This window comes from Stegostoma tigrinum, chromosome 5 (assembly GCF_030684315.1).
Source record: "Stegostoma tigrinum isolate sSteTig4 chromosome 5, sSteTig4.hap1, whole genome shotgun sequence".
Lineage (NCBI taxonomy): Eukaryota > Metazoa > Chordata > Chondrichthyes > Orectolobiformes > Stegostomatidae > Stegostoma > Stegostoma tigrinum.
The window spans coordinates 29,017,963-29,032,822 of NC_081358.1; the positions used below are offsets into that span (position 1 = coordinate 29,017,963).

General features: G+C 37.7%; 1 protein-coding gene across 12 annotated transcripts in view; it reads left to right on the forward strand.

The window, feature by feature from the left end:
- ncoa2 (nuclear receptor coactivator 2) overlaps positions 1-14,063 on the forward strand; it is a 282,597-nt gene extending 268,534 nt beyond the window's left edge. For all 12 annotated transcript variants that reach the window (XM_048528567.2, XM_048528568.2, XM_059645879.1 and 9 more), the window contains one exon: positions 8,466-14,063. In XM_048528567.2, coding sequence (XP_048384524.1) covers positions 8,466-8,477 — 12 coding nt within the window. In that variant the 3' untranslated portion in view covers positions 8,478-14,063. The remainder of the gene's footprint in view (positions 1-8,465) is intronic.
- The last annotated feature ends 797 nt before the right edge of the window (positions 14,064-14,860 follow it).

Genomic DNA, 14,860 nt, shown 5'->3' on the forward strand with positions numbered 1-14,860 from the left:
AAATTTTCCCCTAAGAATTTGCGCCTAGGTCCCTTTGAATCTAAAATGGCAGTCATGAGTACAAGTGACAATAAAGCTAATTCTAATTCTTACAATTTTTTGGACTAAATAGCTAAGGTTTCAATGAAGAGGCTGGAGACCCAAAGGGTCACATGCAATTTTAAGATAAGGTAGAAATTATTATTCAAGCCTTACTAAGGCACTTGATATTGGAAAGCATTTCAAGTATTTATAATCTAGGGTAGAAATAAGTAGTATTTGAATGCCTTCTGTTACATTTGGACATCACTGAAAGAGGATACTAATTTTGTAATATGCTAGCTGATTTTTTTAAAATTAAGGTTGTTTTCAAAACAACTAACACACTAACTAACAATGTTTGTAAATCCATGTGCTTCTTTCCATAGGCTAAATGGAAATACATTTCCATTTATTTTCATTTGATGTATACAATACATCATTTGGAACTAAGGATCAAAAGTTACCTTCTACATAATTTCTGCATCTGTATCATATGGAGCTTGGAACTAATGGCTCATGTCCTCCAACTGCAAGGTGGTCCTTTGAGCAGTGTTGCCAGGTCACCTACCATCCCACCAGCATCCACTTCCAGAAGACCATCAGATGCCATTTCTACCACCTCCAGCGAGATGCCACCACCAGACACACATTCTCCCCTCCCCTCCCTTGTCCACCTTCCACAGGGACCATTCCCTCTGAGACACCCTGGTCCACTCTTCCTTCACCCACAACACCTCCCTATGGCACCTTCTCCTCTAACCAGCAAAGGTGCTATACCTCCTCCCTCCCCAGTATCCAAGGGCCCAAACGTACCTTCCAGGTGAAGCAGTACTTCACCTCCACTTCCCAGAATCTAAATTACTGCATTCACTGCTCACCATGTAGTTTCCTCTACACTGAGGAAACGAAGCATAGACTTGGCAACCGCTTTGCAGAGCATCTACGTTCTGTTCACAAAAAAGACCCTGAACTACCTGTTGCCTGCCACTTTAATGCACCACCCTACTCTCTGGCCAACACCTCTGTCTCTGGCTTGCTGCAGTGTTCCAGTGAAGCCCAACACAAGCTGGAGGAACAACACCTCATTTTGCGCTTGAGGACCCTACAGCCCTCCGGATTCAATATTGAGTTCAATAGTTTTAGGGCCTAAACTCTCCCGTGTCCCAGTCCCCCACCCCACACACCAGGCCATGTTAGCACATAGCCTGTCACTATACACCCCCTGTTGTTAGTCACTAACAGTCCCTATTAACAACTATTCCCAGCCTGATCATTAGCGGCTCCTTTGTCTGCCCAGCTGTCCTTCTCCCTCTTGTTTGTTGCCAGGAGTTGCATGTCTGGGCCACATGGAAGCTCAGTGCAGCTGATTCTGCCAGAATTGCCCAGGAAGTTAAAAGTTCCATTGGGCATCTACTAAGCGTCTCACAGGCTCTTAAAATGTCCCTGACTCTTCACTTGAAGTTGGAGACTTTAGATAGCTCCTGTAAGTCTGTTTTAATTAACCCAGGGGAAGTTGGCCACTAAATCTTCATCTACTGACCCGCTGCTCTCTGCACTTAACTCAGCCATACTCATTTGTTGGAAATTATTACTCTAGCATCTGGTGTTACTTGATAGCAGAAAACCAATTACATACAGGATTATTAATTAACAAAATCTCATGGAGTAGAACGTTGATGGGCTTTTTTTATTGTTAAAAAATGAAATATACTTTAATTTGTCGGTGTGCTCTCATTTGAAACCTCCAGTTAGTCAGTAAAACTGCACTCCCAAAAGCCCAGAATGTGGTTTCTCATAAAATATTGCGGTAACCTTGTGGAATGTTAATCAATACTGAAGACTCAGATATCAACATGAAAGGTCACGAGCTTTATAGCTTCCGTCCCGTCCTTGCCTCTCATTCTGTACAAAACACACAGACAGTGACACACACAGGTATGTGCGTAGTGGGCTTGTATACACCTGATACAGCAAAAAATTTCTTTATCATCTCTTCTGATCTGATCCATGATTTCTTTATCAAAACTCCTTCTAGATCAGCAGACATGTCTGTAAATAACATATTCGGCATTCAATATTAAGTTTAGGTCATTAGATTGGTCACGGGTAAAACCATCAAAGTCGCCGACACCGTTAGTTCTGCTGACCGTTTACTTAAGGACAATTGACAGCAAGTTTACTAATGACTAGTCAGTACAAGAATATTGTTTCCTGTCTGAGGTTAAATTACAATGAATATTCAGACCCACAGTGGGTGCAAGAATCGTATTTCTGTGCTATTATTTATGTGCAATAGGCAGCATCAGCTTTTTGTGAAATTTATGCTTTCTAAGCTCACAGGTACTGGTTTTTGAAAATTCCTGTTTGGCATGCAGGATCTGTAAGGATTTGTAAAGCCCAGTTTAGTACTAATTTGAAAATCAGGATTTTCATTTTAATTTTACTTTGAAGAACAGGAGGAAAACCGATGAGAAATAATTGGGCCCCAAGTTTGTAAGCAAATGCAGAGAAAAGAATGAAAAGACAAGGTCCAATTAATCTAAATGACAACTGATTGAGCCCATTAATGGGCTCAATGTTCAAGTCCCACATAACCCTGTTTAAATTTGAAAGTCGAACAAATAGCCTATGCTTTTTAATTATGGCATGACCTACTAACGTGCCTTTATGATGGAACATTTAAAAATAGCACAGATTATACACATGATACAGTTGCAATTTCACTTTTAGTAACAAGCGCCTTGATATGATCCTGAGTTAGTCTCTGATTGATGACCCTTCAGTTTGACGGTACCAGTAGCGTTGTAATTTTGCATCTGCTGTGTCCAACTTCGAAATTGCAACTTTTTGCAGCATGAGAAAACAATATTCGCAGCAGAAAAGAATAGAAGATCACGTACCCCTTTTTAAACAACAATCCAAATTGTTTCTGTCGCCACTAAATTTATCAAGTGTTTGATATCAATAAAGTGGATACATCGCATGTTGTACATATGCAGCTTGCAATCTGACTTTGCTGAGAATACAATGGATAAGTTGGTGGTTGGTTTTTAGGGCACCCAAGGTTTGAAATAATCTGGTTCAGCCCAGGAAAATGGTCAGCAATAATGAGGTTGAATTATTATGGGAGCAGTAGTCATCCTAATTTTTAGCTGGATGTAAGCTGCAGCTCATCAGAGACCTGAATACTGAGCAAATAATCTGCCAGCACAAAGGAAGATGGCTGTGATTGTTGGAGGTCAGATGTTTTCCATTAAATCTCTAGAAATTTTCATAAAATTTTGCCTGCCAATTATTCTACATACTTTACACTATCATTCTGTTTATTCCCAATAATATCCTATAAGATGTTTGCAAAATACTACCCTCCATTACTCTCCTCTTTCACTTTACAAACACATTTATGCAATATGTTGTTAATAGGGGTTAAGCCTAAAAACATGGCTGTCATAACTAGTGAAATCACCATAGTCCTACCATTCCATAGCCTGCACTCTCATTAGAGAGAGATGACTGACTGTAGTTTTAACCTGAAAGTTGGGGGTGATATTGAGAAGGAAACCTCAGCCAGTGTGGGAATTGAAACCGTGCTATTGTTCTTATTCTACTTTACAAACCAGCAACTGAGCTAACTGACCCCCTACAACACAACTTATACTGTTATTTAAAAATTAACTAATTGTCAACCTTAATTCATATCACTGCTCAAGAATGTAGATTGTAGCTAATCTGTGGCTGTCGTGCCTTAACCACCAGTTAGATTATGTGTTGTTTTGACCATAATTTATTTTGGATTGAAAATTGTTTGAAGTCTCTATTCGTGCTGTTCCATAGCGTTACAATTCTGGGATGAAAGGCAAAACATGCCCTTGAGTAAAAGCAAAATACAGTCAAGCACTTCAGATCATTCAAAGTTGAGCAATTTTATACCTGTGTTTGCTGAACTCCGTTGTGTAATTTTTCAATTGCAAAGGAGACGTAGAGTCACGGAGTTGTACATTATAGGAAACAGACCCTTTCGTCCAACCAGCCCATTCCAAACATAATCCCAAACTAAGTTGCCCCAAATGCTTGCTCCTGGCCCATATCCCTCCAAACCTTTCCTGCTCATGTATTTATCTAAGCAATATAAGCTGATGGATCAGTAATAGAATGTTGAAGCTTGTTTCTTAATTGCAGAGAAACTTTAGGATCCAGGCTAAAATACTTATTGCCAGGTGAAGTTACTGGCTCGAGGATGTGGCATTTACACACACATCTGTGTTGATTTCATTAGTTCTCTGACTGTCGAAGAACAAATATTTCATCTATTGTGCATCTTTTCTTCCATTGAATGGAACATATATTAATTGGCATGTTCCTTAGTCGGCAGTAATGACCTAGTAGTATCATTGCTGGACTGTTAATCCAGAGACCCAAATAACAACATTCTGGGGACCCAGGTTCAAATTCCGCCACAGCAGATGTTGGAATTTGAATTCAAGAAATTATCTGGAATTAAAAATCTAATGATGACCATGAATCCATTGTCAATTGTCGGAAAAACCCAACTGGTTCACTAATATCCTTCAGGGAAGGAAATTGCCATCTTTACCTCGTCTGGCCAACTGCAGACCCATAGCAATGTGGTTGACCCTGAACTGCCCTTTGGGCAATTAGGGATGGACGATAAATGCTGCCGAACCAGCGATGTCCTCATCCGTTTAATGAATAAAGAATAAAGAAAGGAAATGAGACTTTAATACAAGTTGAATGGGGGAAAAAATCTTCATTGGCATTTAAGAACAAAACTTTATTGCGATCACTTGCTAATGAAAATTAGAACTTAGTATACTTGTGGCCACCTTTGGTCCACATGCAAAGGATAATTTGCAGGGACTTGTTCTGGAGCAGTATGTATTTATTCTATTACTGGGCTAACACTAATCAAGAGTAGAACTTGACAGTACTGTGAATCATCCTGGCTGGAAGATGAAGGACCCCAGAATCACAATGGTTAATTTTGTAAGGTCTGTGTAAGTCTCTAACTTGGTGGTGGTGCTCAGAGTTTATGTAATAGTCTTGCTTTTCTGTTGGAGGTGTTTGCGGTTACTGTCTTTGAACAAAAGTACAAAAGACAGGCCATAAAGATGTTTTTTTAAAACCACAGAGTAGGAGATGGCAATAAAAAGGGGAGCAATTTGCTGACTGCAGAGGGTGTAATTTTTTGGAAAGGTCTTGTGCATAAGGTTTTCTTTCTTTCCCAGTGAAACAATGGATGTATTCGATCAAAAATGAGATGACTAAATTGTTGAGCTTTAACGATCCATATTTTGCTCAATGAAGGATAATGTAAATATGTAGTTCCAATACAGAGCCACAAAAGTAAAGCTTAATCGTTAGATCAGTCAAGTTGTTCCAACAGTTAACAACAAAATCAAGAGAGTGTTGAATTCAAAGAAACTTGTAGACAACGTAATGTAATTCATTTTTGTTGATAATTTATTTTGATATAATGCATAGAATTAATGTAGGTGATGAACAATGGTGGACTCTACAATTAAATTACCTTGCAGTGTGTATGCTCCAAAATTGAAGCCTGATTATTTGAATAGATGAAATCTGTGAAACAATATCCAGAGCAGTCAGCATCTTCAGCAGTGATGGGGAGATAACACAATGAGGAAAGGTGACTCCTGGTGCTAAAGCCTGGAACTTGTGTTGCAGCTAGCACTTATATCAGTTAAGTTTTAATGCAGCCAGATAGAGTAAGACTTCCTTTTGGTTATACATCAACAATGTGTTCACTTCCAGCTGATAAGGCTTCGCTGTTTCCCATGCCAGCCTTTGTCCTGTAGTCTCTATTTTAAAATGCATTGTGATTCTCTGGTTCACATTCTTTTATGTTAGATGCTTGAAACATCTCATCAGTCTAAACTGGATTCGAAAACCAGCTCTAGAGGTGAAAGACCAGTCCCAAACTACTGCTGTATCAGCCACTGCATACTGTATTTATTAAGCACTAAATTGCAAGCAATAATCAAGTTTTTTTTTAAAACTTCTGGACGAAAAGATGAAAATAGGGAAATAACCTAGATAATTTGATAAAATGTATTTGAAAGTGAGCATTGAGTTATTATGTGTCTGTATCTCTCTGAAGGTGTGGGCTGTAGCTAGTTCGTAAAAATTTTTTTACACATCTGCATCCAGTATCAGATTTGAGACGTTGGAGCAGGTTCTGTGGCAAGTGGATAGGGACATTTTCTACTGCTATTAAGAAGGGTTTAAACTAGGTTGGCAGAGGGATAGGAACTGTTTCAAAGGAAGCAACGTTTGTAGAAGGAGGGAGTAGAATAATAAGCAAAAATAGGGGAGGTAATGGCAGGCATCAAATAGGATCAAAATGAAGAATAATGATAAAAAGATTGCATTCAGAGTGCCCTTAATTCATACCACAATTGCAGAAAGGTGGATGATTTGAATGCACAACTCGAGGTGAATGGAAATGATTTAATTCCGTTACAAAGACATTGTGCCAAAGTGACTGAGATTGGGAATTGCATATCCAAGAGTTTTTACTCATTAATAATGATGTAGATTCAAGGATCAAGATCAGTTTGGAGCTATGAAGTAGCAAAGTGAAGCAAGCATTGTTGAGAATTGTTTACAGAACACCAAATTGTAGTGATGCTGTTGGACAAGCTACAAATCGGGACATTATAGATCCATGTCACATGGGTAATTTTGTAATAATGAGAGACTTCAATTTGTACATAGCTTGGGTTAAGCAAGGCAACATTAATGATGTAGGAGACAAATTCCTGGAATGTGTAGATGATTTTCTACAATAGTATGTCGAGGAGTCAACTAGGGATTGGTTATTCTGGATATGATATTGTATAGTGAGAAAGGGAGAGAATAATTTGGCATAGAGGAGTCTTTGGGAAATTGCGACCTTAATATGATAAAACCTACATAAATGTGACTATGGCATCATTCAATTTGAAACTAGTCTTAAATATGAGCAAAGGATGTTGATGGTATGAGGATCAAGTTGGCTCGAGTGGATTGGCAAGTTACACTAGAAGATTTGCTGGTAAACAGGCAACGGCTAGTATTTTTAATAAGGTCTGCAACAGTTATATATCATCACTCTAAGGCACAAATACACAAAGGAACAGGTGGATCAGCCGTGGTAACGCAAGATGATATATTAGATGAAAGGAAATTATTTATAAGAATGCCAGACATGATGGTCACTTAGAGGATTGGGAGCAATTTAGGCTTTAAAGTTCTTTGGAGATGCCATACAAGTGCAAGTTTTTTTTCTGAAATAGCCCCTTTGAATTGAAAGTATAGCATTGAATGAATTTGAAGGTGGAGAAAAGCAAATTTTCAATTAAAATATGTCAAATAATCCGACCTCCCAAACAGGAACTTAAAAATATCAGAGCAGGACACTGCAAATCCCTTTCCAGAACGATGTTATTGGAAGTTGCATTGGATACATTGAATTTCACAGATGTTTGTAATTTTACTAAAATTACGAAGCAGCAAATGTTTATCACATCTATTCTTTGTTTCTTCAATCTGTGTAAATAATTTTTTTAGGTTTTAAACAACAGATCACATTAAATATTTAGCACCAATGCTAGCTTTTGATTGTTACATTGTGCTGATGCGAACTTAAAAGTTTTATGCTGCTTTGTTAAAAAAGATTTATTACAAGATTGCTATAATAATCAGCTGTAGTAAATAATTGATTATGTTTCCATTAGTACAGGAATAGACTAATGAACTAATGGTGAATAGAAAATGGAGTGAACCTGACCACATTCCTATACTTTAAAATCTCATTAAAAGGCAGTGTTTTAAACGGTGTAACATGGTACTTGCAGTGCTGGCTTATCAGTTCCTGTAAACTGCTGACTCTCATGCTTTGGAGTTAAAATTTTTTGTATTAAACACAGTCGATACGCTAGGTAGGGAGCATACTGCAAAAATATTCAGAATATGCTGTAAGTACTGAATGTATTGTGAAATGAATGTTACAGAAGCAACTTTGGATATTTGGTTATTGCACCAGAATCTTGGGTAACGGGTTCACTCTGAAGTACATAAGCTGCTTCCAAAAAGCACTGTTTTGAAGGAAGCATGTCTGAAAGATATAGGCAGTAGAGTAAAAATGGGAAAAATTGCTTATACACAATTCCTTGCCCGTTTCTGAGGAACCCGAAACATTAACTCTGATTTCTCTCCACAGATACTGCCAAGCCTGCTGAGCTTTTCCAGTGATTTCTGTTTTGGTTTCTGATTTACGGCATCTGCAGCTCTTTGGGTGTTTATTACAGATTTTCTTATCTTCCAGTCATTTGAGATTCCTGATTCTGCAGGTTTGAACTTGTCGTGTTACATTCTTTGTTCCTACAGGTTAATTAATTAATTTGTGCTTTTCCATTCTGCAGAAATATTGCTGACCCTCAGGATTGCTATTCCTCCCTCTTCAACAAGGTTCATGTGTTTGCTGATGTACAGTGCAAGATCACGTTTAGGTGGCAACCCAACAAACAAACTCCTCCAGATCAAGCCAAGAAAAGTACAGCAGCCAATTGAACACTCAGCCAGGCTTAGAGAAATTTTGTTACAAGAGTTGCTATCGGAGAGACAGGCTCCTTAGTAGCAACGTACCTGCCTACTGAAGCTGCTTTGCCCATTAATTGCATTCACCATAAGTGTGACTTAAGTCTGTCCTCACAATGGATTGACATCGGCTTTGAACCCTGTCCGATGAATGTATTTCTATCGTCGTTTTGCAGGATGAGCACATATTTGCTCTTTTGATTTTGATCCTCAGTGGTTGCTGACTTTTCTGCTATTTAATCCAATGTGCAGGCTTTCAGCCATGTTTTCCTCCAACAGTATTTAGAAATGCAGCTTCTTTTTGAAAGATTATGCTGTATGTAATTAGAAAAAGAACTTGCAAATAAGCTTTGTGAATGCTGTTAAAACAACAAATTTTGGTTTTGGAAGGTATCTAAATGGAATTTGACATTATTTTTATGTTTTTGATAAAACCAAATGGGAATAGACTTCAGGTAGGTTGTTAGTTGATGTCAGCAAAAGAGTTTAGTGTATTATCTTTTTATACCGGGGTTCTGCTCTGTGGAGTCATGGCTTAACATCCAGGATGTATGATTTTTCTTTGGCACCATTTTTAATTACGACAGTTAACAAGTAGAATGTATCTGGTTCCGCAGACCAAGACTACCTGTTAAATGTCCTCAGCTCCATAGATGCTCATCAGTTACACAATAACAACATGTCCTAAAGCTACTGTTACTCAATAACAAGAAAAAATAAAGCACCAACACACTCTGATCTGTTGCAAAACAGGATGGAGCAAGGTTTTTTGACCCTTACAATAGGCAGAGATCCAGAATACTTGAGCTATCTCTCTTTTCCTTTGTCAGTTGAGATACAGTGGTCATGTTTTCACACTGGCTATTACAGGAGCAGCTGGCTTCTTCCAGTGTAACAACCTAGGGAATTCCCCACAAAACAAAGACAGGAGCTTTTCAATCTCAAGCAATTAATCTGTCTCAGCAAAACTCCTTCATTCCACCATCCCCATAGCAGCAGAATTGCCCACAAAAGTATTTGTTTTCATCTGTTTGTAAACTCATGGCCACTCTGCCATTGCAGAAGCAGCACCAATAGTTCTGTCTTTAACCAGTTCCACATTCCTGGTCATACAACAGTAGTTCGTCTGTTCTGACAAAATGTCACTGGACTCCTTTTGCGCCAAGCACTGATTTTCCATCATCCCTCTTTCCACGCTTGATTCCTTGTCTTTCTGTCCCTTTTCTCTCCAGTAGCTACTCATCTTTCTGAGACTATACTCCTTTGCATCAGTTAAACGGCTGACTGTTCAAGGAGTAACAAGCTCTCTTCTCTGTCCACCAGTGTATGCATTTTTGTAACATAATCCTGCAGGCCAGACTGATTGTGATTTGGAATCCAGGTGCATCACTAAAAGCTGCCAGGTTCTTCTTCACCACGAGCACTTTGAGATAATTCTGCAAAGATGAAATACTGAAAACAAAGCTAAAAGTTATTTCTTCTCTCCCTTCTATTTTTATAGTATGTTGCTTACACATTTTTATAGTTTTTATACAGCCTAGCATGTGTTATTTGTGTAGAAACTATTGTATTGTGGCTCTCTTGCATGAAGATGAGGAAAGATTACTGGCTCAATGTGTAACAACTCCAGAGGTAGTGCAGAAATCGTAAAACTTGGCGATGATGACAAAAATTTATTTTTGCTGAATTTCTAAATAGAAAGGATAATCAGTGGAAATCTACGCTGATTCACAATGACTTAATGATGAAACTCATTCATCTGAAGGACTATTACTGTTCTTTCCAGTGCATAACACTCTTCTATAACTGTCCCTGAGCAGTTAATTCGACCTCTGGCACCAGACAGCCAGGAACAGTGGGTTTAAGATGCTTGTAATTTTTCAGTTGTGACCAGGAAAATTACTTATCATTTGACTAGATTTACAGTAACCTGAGTGATCTAAAAACCTTCATGTATATAGAGTCAATAATGTACTATTTTTGGTTATGTTTCGGATCCCTCCCTGCTATTCCTCTATCTACAAACACCCACAAACCATTCCAGTTTAGATGGAGTGTTTCAGAAGGCACATCCCTTGCTGCTGGATGAAGAAACTAGTCTCTGAGAGGCAGGTTCAGCTGCCACAAGCGAAACTACCAGCTGTTTTCATGGGTTTATCATTCTCAGCATTGGCATCTGTTGCAATGCCAATATAGCCAGTCTTTGTTGTGTTGGTACATGCCAGCCTGCAGGAGGTGTCGTCATTCTCCATATCAGCTAATATAATCTGAGTGCAGTAATCAATGTGTAGAGTCTTCATAATGTGCTTGCAAACATGGCTTTAGACATACCACCCATCGTTTGGCTTCAGCCTCCTCACCCTATAGGAAGTCCTTGGTTTTACAACATCTTCCAACATTTGGATGTGCCCAAGCTGACAAAGTCCCCTCTGAATGCAGACTTTGGAGGTTTGCTTTTTGAGAGGATTGCCACTTTTGTGGGTTATTTTTGTCCTGATTGGATAAAGTATAATGAACAGCAAAGACGGAAGTTCTTTAACTTCTTGCGCCCAGTGAAGTGGTTTAAGTTTTAGTGCCATAAACAAATGCAATTTAAAATAATCATTCTGGTGACCTACGTCAATATGTTTGGAATTTAAGGTTTTGATGTGTTTCTCTTGAAGTATATGCCTGCAGTAGATATGATTTTTTTTTTAAATTCTGCATTTATTTTGTAGCCAATGTGAAATATTGGGTTTGAGAGATTATGAAGTTTAACTGGCATGTAAGATAAACATTTTAGTATCACCAATTTCATTTCGGCAAATGAATCAAAACAATTTAAAATTGATCTGATTAAAATGAAACTCTACAGAGTAGATTACCTCCACAACATTATCTTATCTAAGTGTGTTAGTCCAGATCATTTTTGATGCCAGATGTATAAATCATAAACACAGACTATAGCCCTGTGTGTAAGTTTTCTTTGACTAATGAAATTCATCTTTACAGTCATGACTGTGCTACTGGTCTGTTTAGTTGAGTTTACTTGCATAAGTATTCATGGGATAGTAAAGCTTGTATTGTGAACCATAAAAATAAGGTATTGGGGCTGTTCAAGTTAGTGTTCTAAATAGTTTATTGTTCATTATAGCTTTATAATGCTGTGGGATCAGAGAATATAGGCGTTTTTGTTAGCTGCAGAAACCCAGTGCTTCAGTACGATTTCCTAAAGTCATTGGCAGTTTCTAGGCGCAAAATGCGGCAGGTCTAGGATTAGATGCCACCACAACTAACAAAACACAAATAGCCATAAGGTTTTCAAATGGTAGAATATTTTGTAAATTAAAACAGGATGACTTTTGGAAAGCATTTGGGTATATAAGCATCTGATGTGTGTAACCAAGCAATAACTTTTACTTGAGAGCATATGTTTTACATACTTGTAGAATTTTGATGAAGTAAAGTTCTTAAGTTGATTCAAAGTGAGGTACAACAGTATTATGTTAGATACCTTGGTAGCAGCCTCTCTCTCTCTTATTGTACATAAAAAAAATCATGATGCCTTGATAAGTAGCTATGAAATTTGTTTAAGTAACATTGGTGAGGCCAACAAATTACCTGGTGGTTCTCATAGATAGTGAGCAACCATTTTTAGTTTTCCAAAATGTACAGATATCAAGCCGAAATCCCAAGCGAACTGCTACACTGATCTGCATAGTTTCTCTCAGTCTAATAGTTTGATTAGAATTGGAAGACTTTGTGAATAAATTAGAAGTAGGTGCTTAGTTTATTAAGCTGTTTTGGGACCTGATGATTTTGTATTTGTGTATCAGGCTACAATGGAACAAGCTGTCAATATTGGCCCAGTACAAACACTGATCATATTGATCACTGTAGAGAGAGTAAATAACTGGCCTGTTTTTGCCTCAACAGTTGCTTTTAGGAAGAAGTTCTACCACATCTCACAACTCAGATCATTCAGTTAATGAAGAACTGTGTTATTTCTGTGTTAAAATAACATCATTGTGTTTCAGACTGCTTTAGTATGATATAGCTTTATGTAAATACTGCTGTGAATTAGGAAAGTTTTCTGAAATGCAGGCATTTAATTTTGCAGAATTAGAGCCTAGACCTTTGCATTTGTGTCTATGGGAACATTATGTAAAACCTAACAAGAAGTTTTCTGTATTTATTCTCTTTTATATCTATGCTTTATCTTGATAGACATGGTTTACAACTGGATGTGTCACTGTTGGAATTGTGAAAATGATAAATCTGCTGTTGCCCACAGACCCAAAAGATTTTTAAAACAGAATTTCTGGTAAAAGTGAGAACATGTATGTCATGTGGTCATTTAAACTCTGTATAGTGTGACCTCAATTTATATCTTCTGTAGATTTGAATGCGTCAAGGTCTATTCTCTTGGAAAGTGAGGGTGCATGGGAGCTACTTTTATTACGAAGCAACATCTCTCTGATTGCATTATGTTCAATCTATAACATTTTCCTCTTTTAAAAAAAATTAAAGTAATGATGCAAAATTAACATTAAGAACTATGTATTGTGATGCTGTACATTGCAAACAAGCAGGGCTGTGTAGCTCCGTTTGCAAAATCCAAAGATTTCACTGAGTTGATTTTAAAATACAGCTAAGCCATGGTATGTTGGTGTGGTTGAACATCATTTTATAGTATTTCTACACAATTGATTGTTGACTGGATGCAGACACATTCTCTGTACAAACTATTCTATGGATTTTCAATTTGATAGGCACTTCCTGTCTACTTTTTTCATTTAGAGCTTGAACTTGTTTTGTAAAACCTTGTCAATTTCTTAGTACAGTGCAGGAAACTCAAATGCTATAACTTAGCATAATGCCTTAGATATGTTTTTATGTCCTGTATATTCCTAGCAGCTGTTTGTTGTATTATATTGTTTGTATAGTGAATTGTGTAAAATTTTTGAATGTCATCAATTATTAATTTTTTTGTCAAATAATAGAAATATCATAGCAATATGGATCCATGGTTATTGCTTAGTTTTTTGCAGTTATTTTGTTACTTTGTGGTCAGTAGCGGGTCACTATTTGTAAAATGTATTTTCTCCCCAGTCTCTGAGAGGTGTATATTGACGAATTGCAAATTCTAAGCAATATGTAAAGTAAGATTCTTCAGAAGGCTTACAGTGTTGCAAGTTCAGAGATGTATTTTTTTTAGTTCACACTAAACACCTTTACTTCTTCTGGCATCCATGTTTGTATCCTTATCGTGAGCATTTTATGCCAAGTTAGGTATATTCAAAGAAACTTAAAAAATACATTTATGCAAGTTGTTAACTAATATTGCTTTTGCTGATGTCATTTGCTTACTTGATGTTAAATAATGCTGTTGTAAATAAAGAATCCTGTTATTGCGATGTTTAATAAAATTTAATTCCTTTGAATTTTACATTTTTAATTGAGTAAATGCAACAAAGTTCATACATTTGCAAAAGCGCAATCCTCAGATCTTTAGTCACTTACAGCATATTATGTCTACACTAGTCAACAAGATCTACTGACACTAATCCTAATTTCCAGCTGTTGGACCCGTAGCTCTGATGGTTATAGCAACAGAACTGAATATCTAAATAATGCTTAAATGTTATGAGTTTCTGACTCAACCACTCTTGCAAGCAGTGGGTTTTCAACTCCTACCACCCTTCTGAGTGAAAATATTTCCTCTCAATTTCCCTCATGGCCTCTACATCTTATTTTAAATCCATTCCCCTTGGTTACTGACACCTACACTAATGAAAAAAGTGACTTCCTATCCACCCTGTATATGCACCCCCCCCCCCCCCCCCCGGCCACCAGTCTTAGATACCTCTCTAAGATCTTGCCTGTGTCACGGTAACCTAGCCTGTCGACTTTTCCCTTCAGCTCAGACAGCATCCTGACAAATCTCGGCTGCACACACTCTTGTTTAACCACGTCCTTCTTACAATGTAGGCAGAACTACACACCGTTCTCTTGTTGTAGTTTAAACAGTGTTTTATACAGTTATAGCACAACTTTCCTGCTCTTTCCTTTTATTAGACAAGGCAAAGAATACAGGTGTGCCAAATGCTTTCTTAATCACCTTTCTCTACATGCCATCCTACTCCCATGGAGCCCACAAAGCGATATCAATTAGTTGTGAGTGGGAGAAGATCCAGCAGCTGGGATATAATGTGGGACAAGTCTGTTTTTTGCAAAAAGA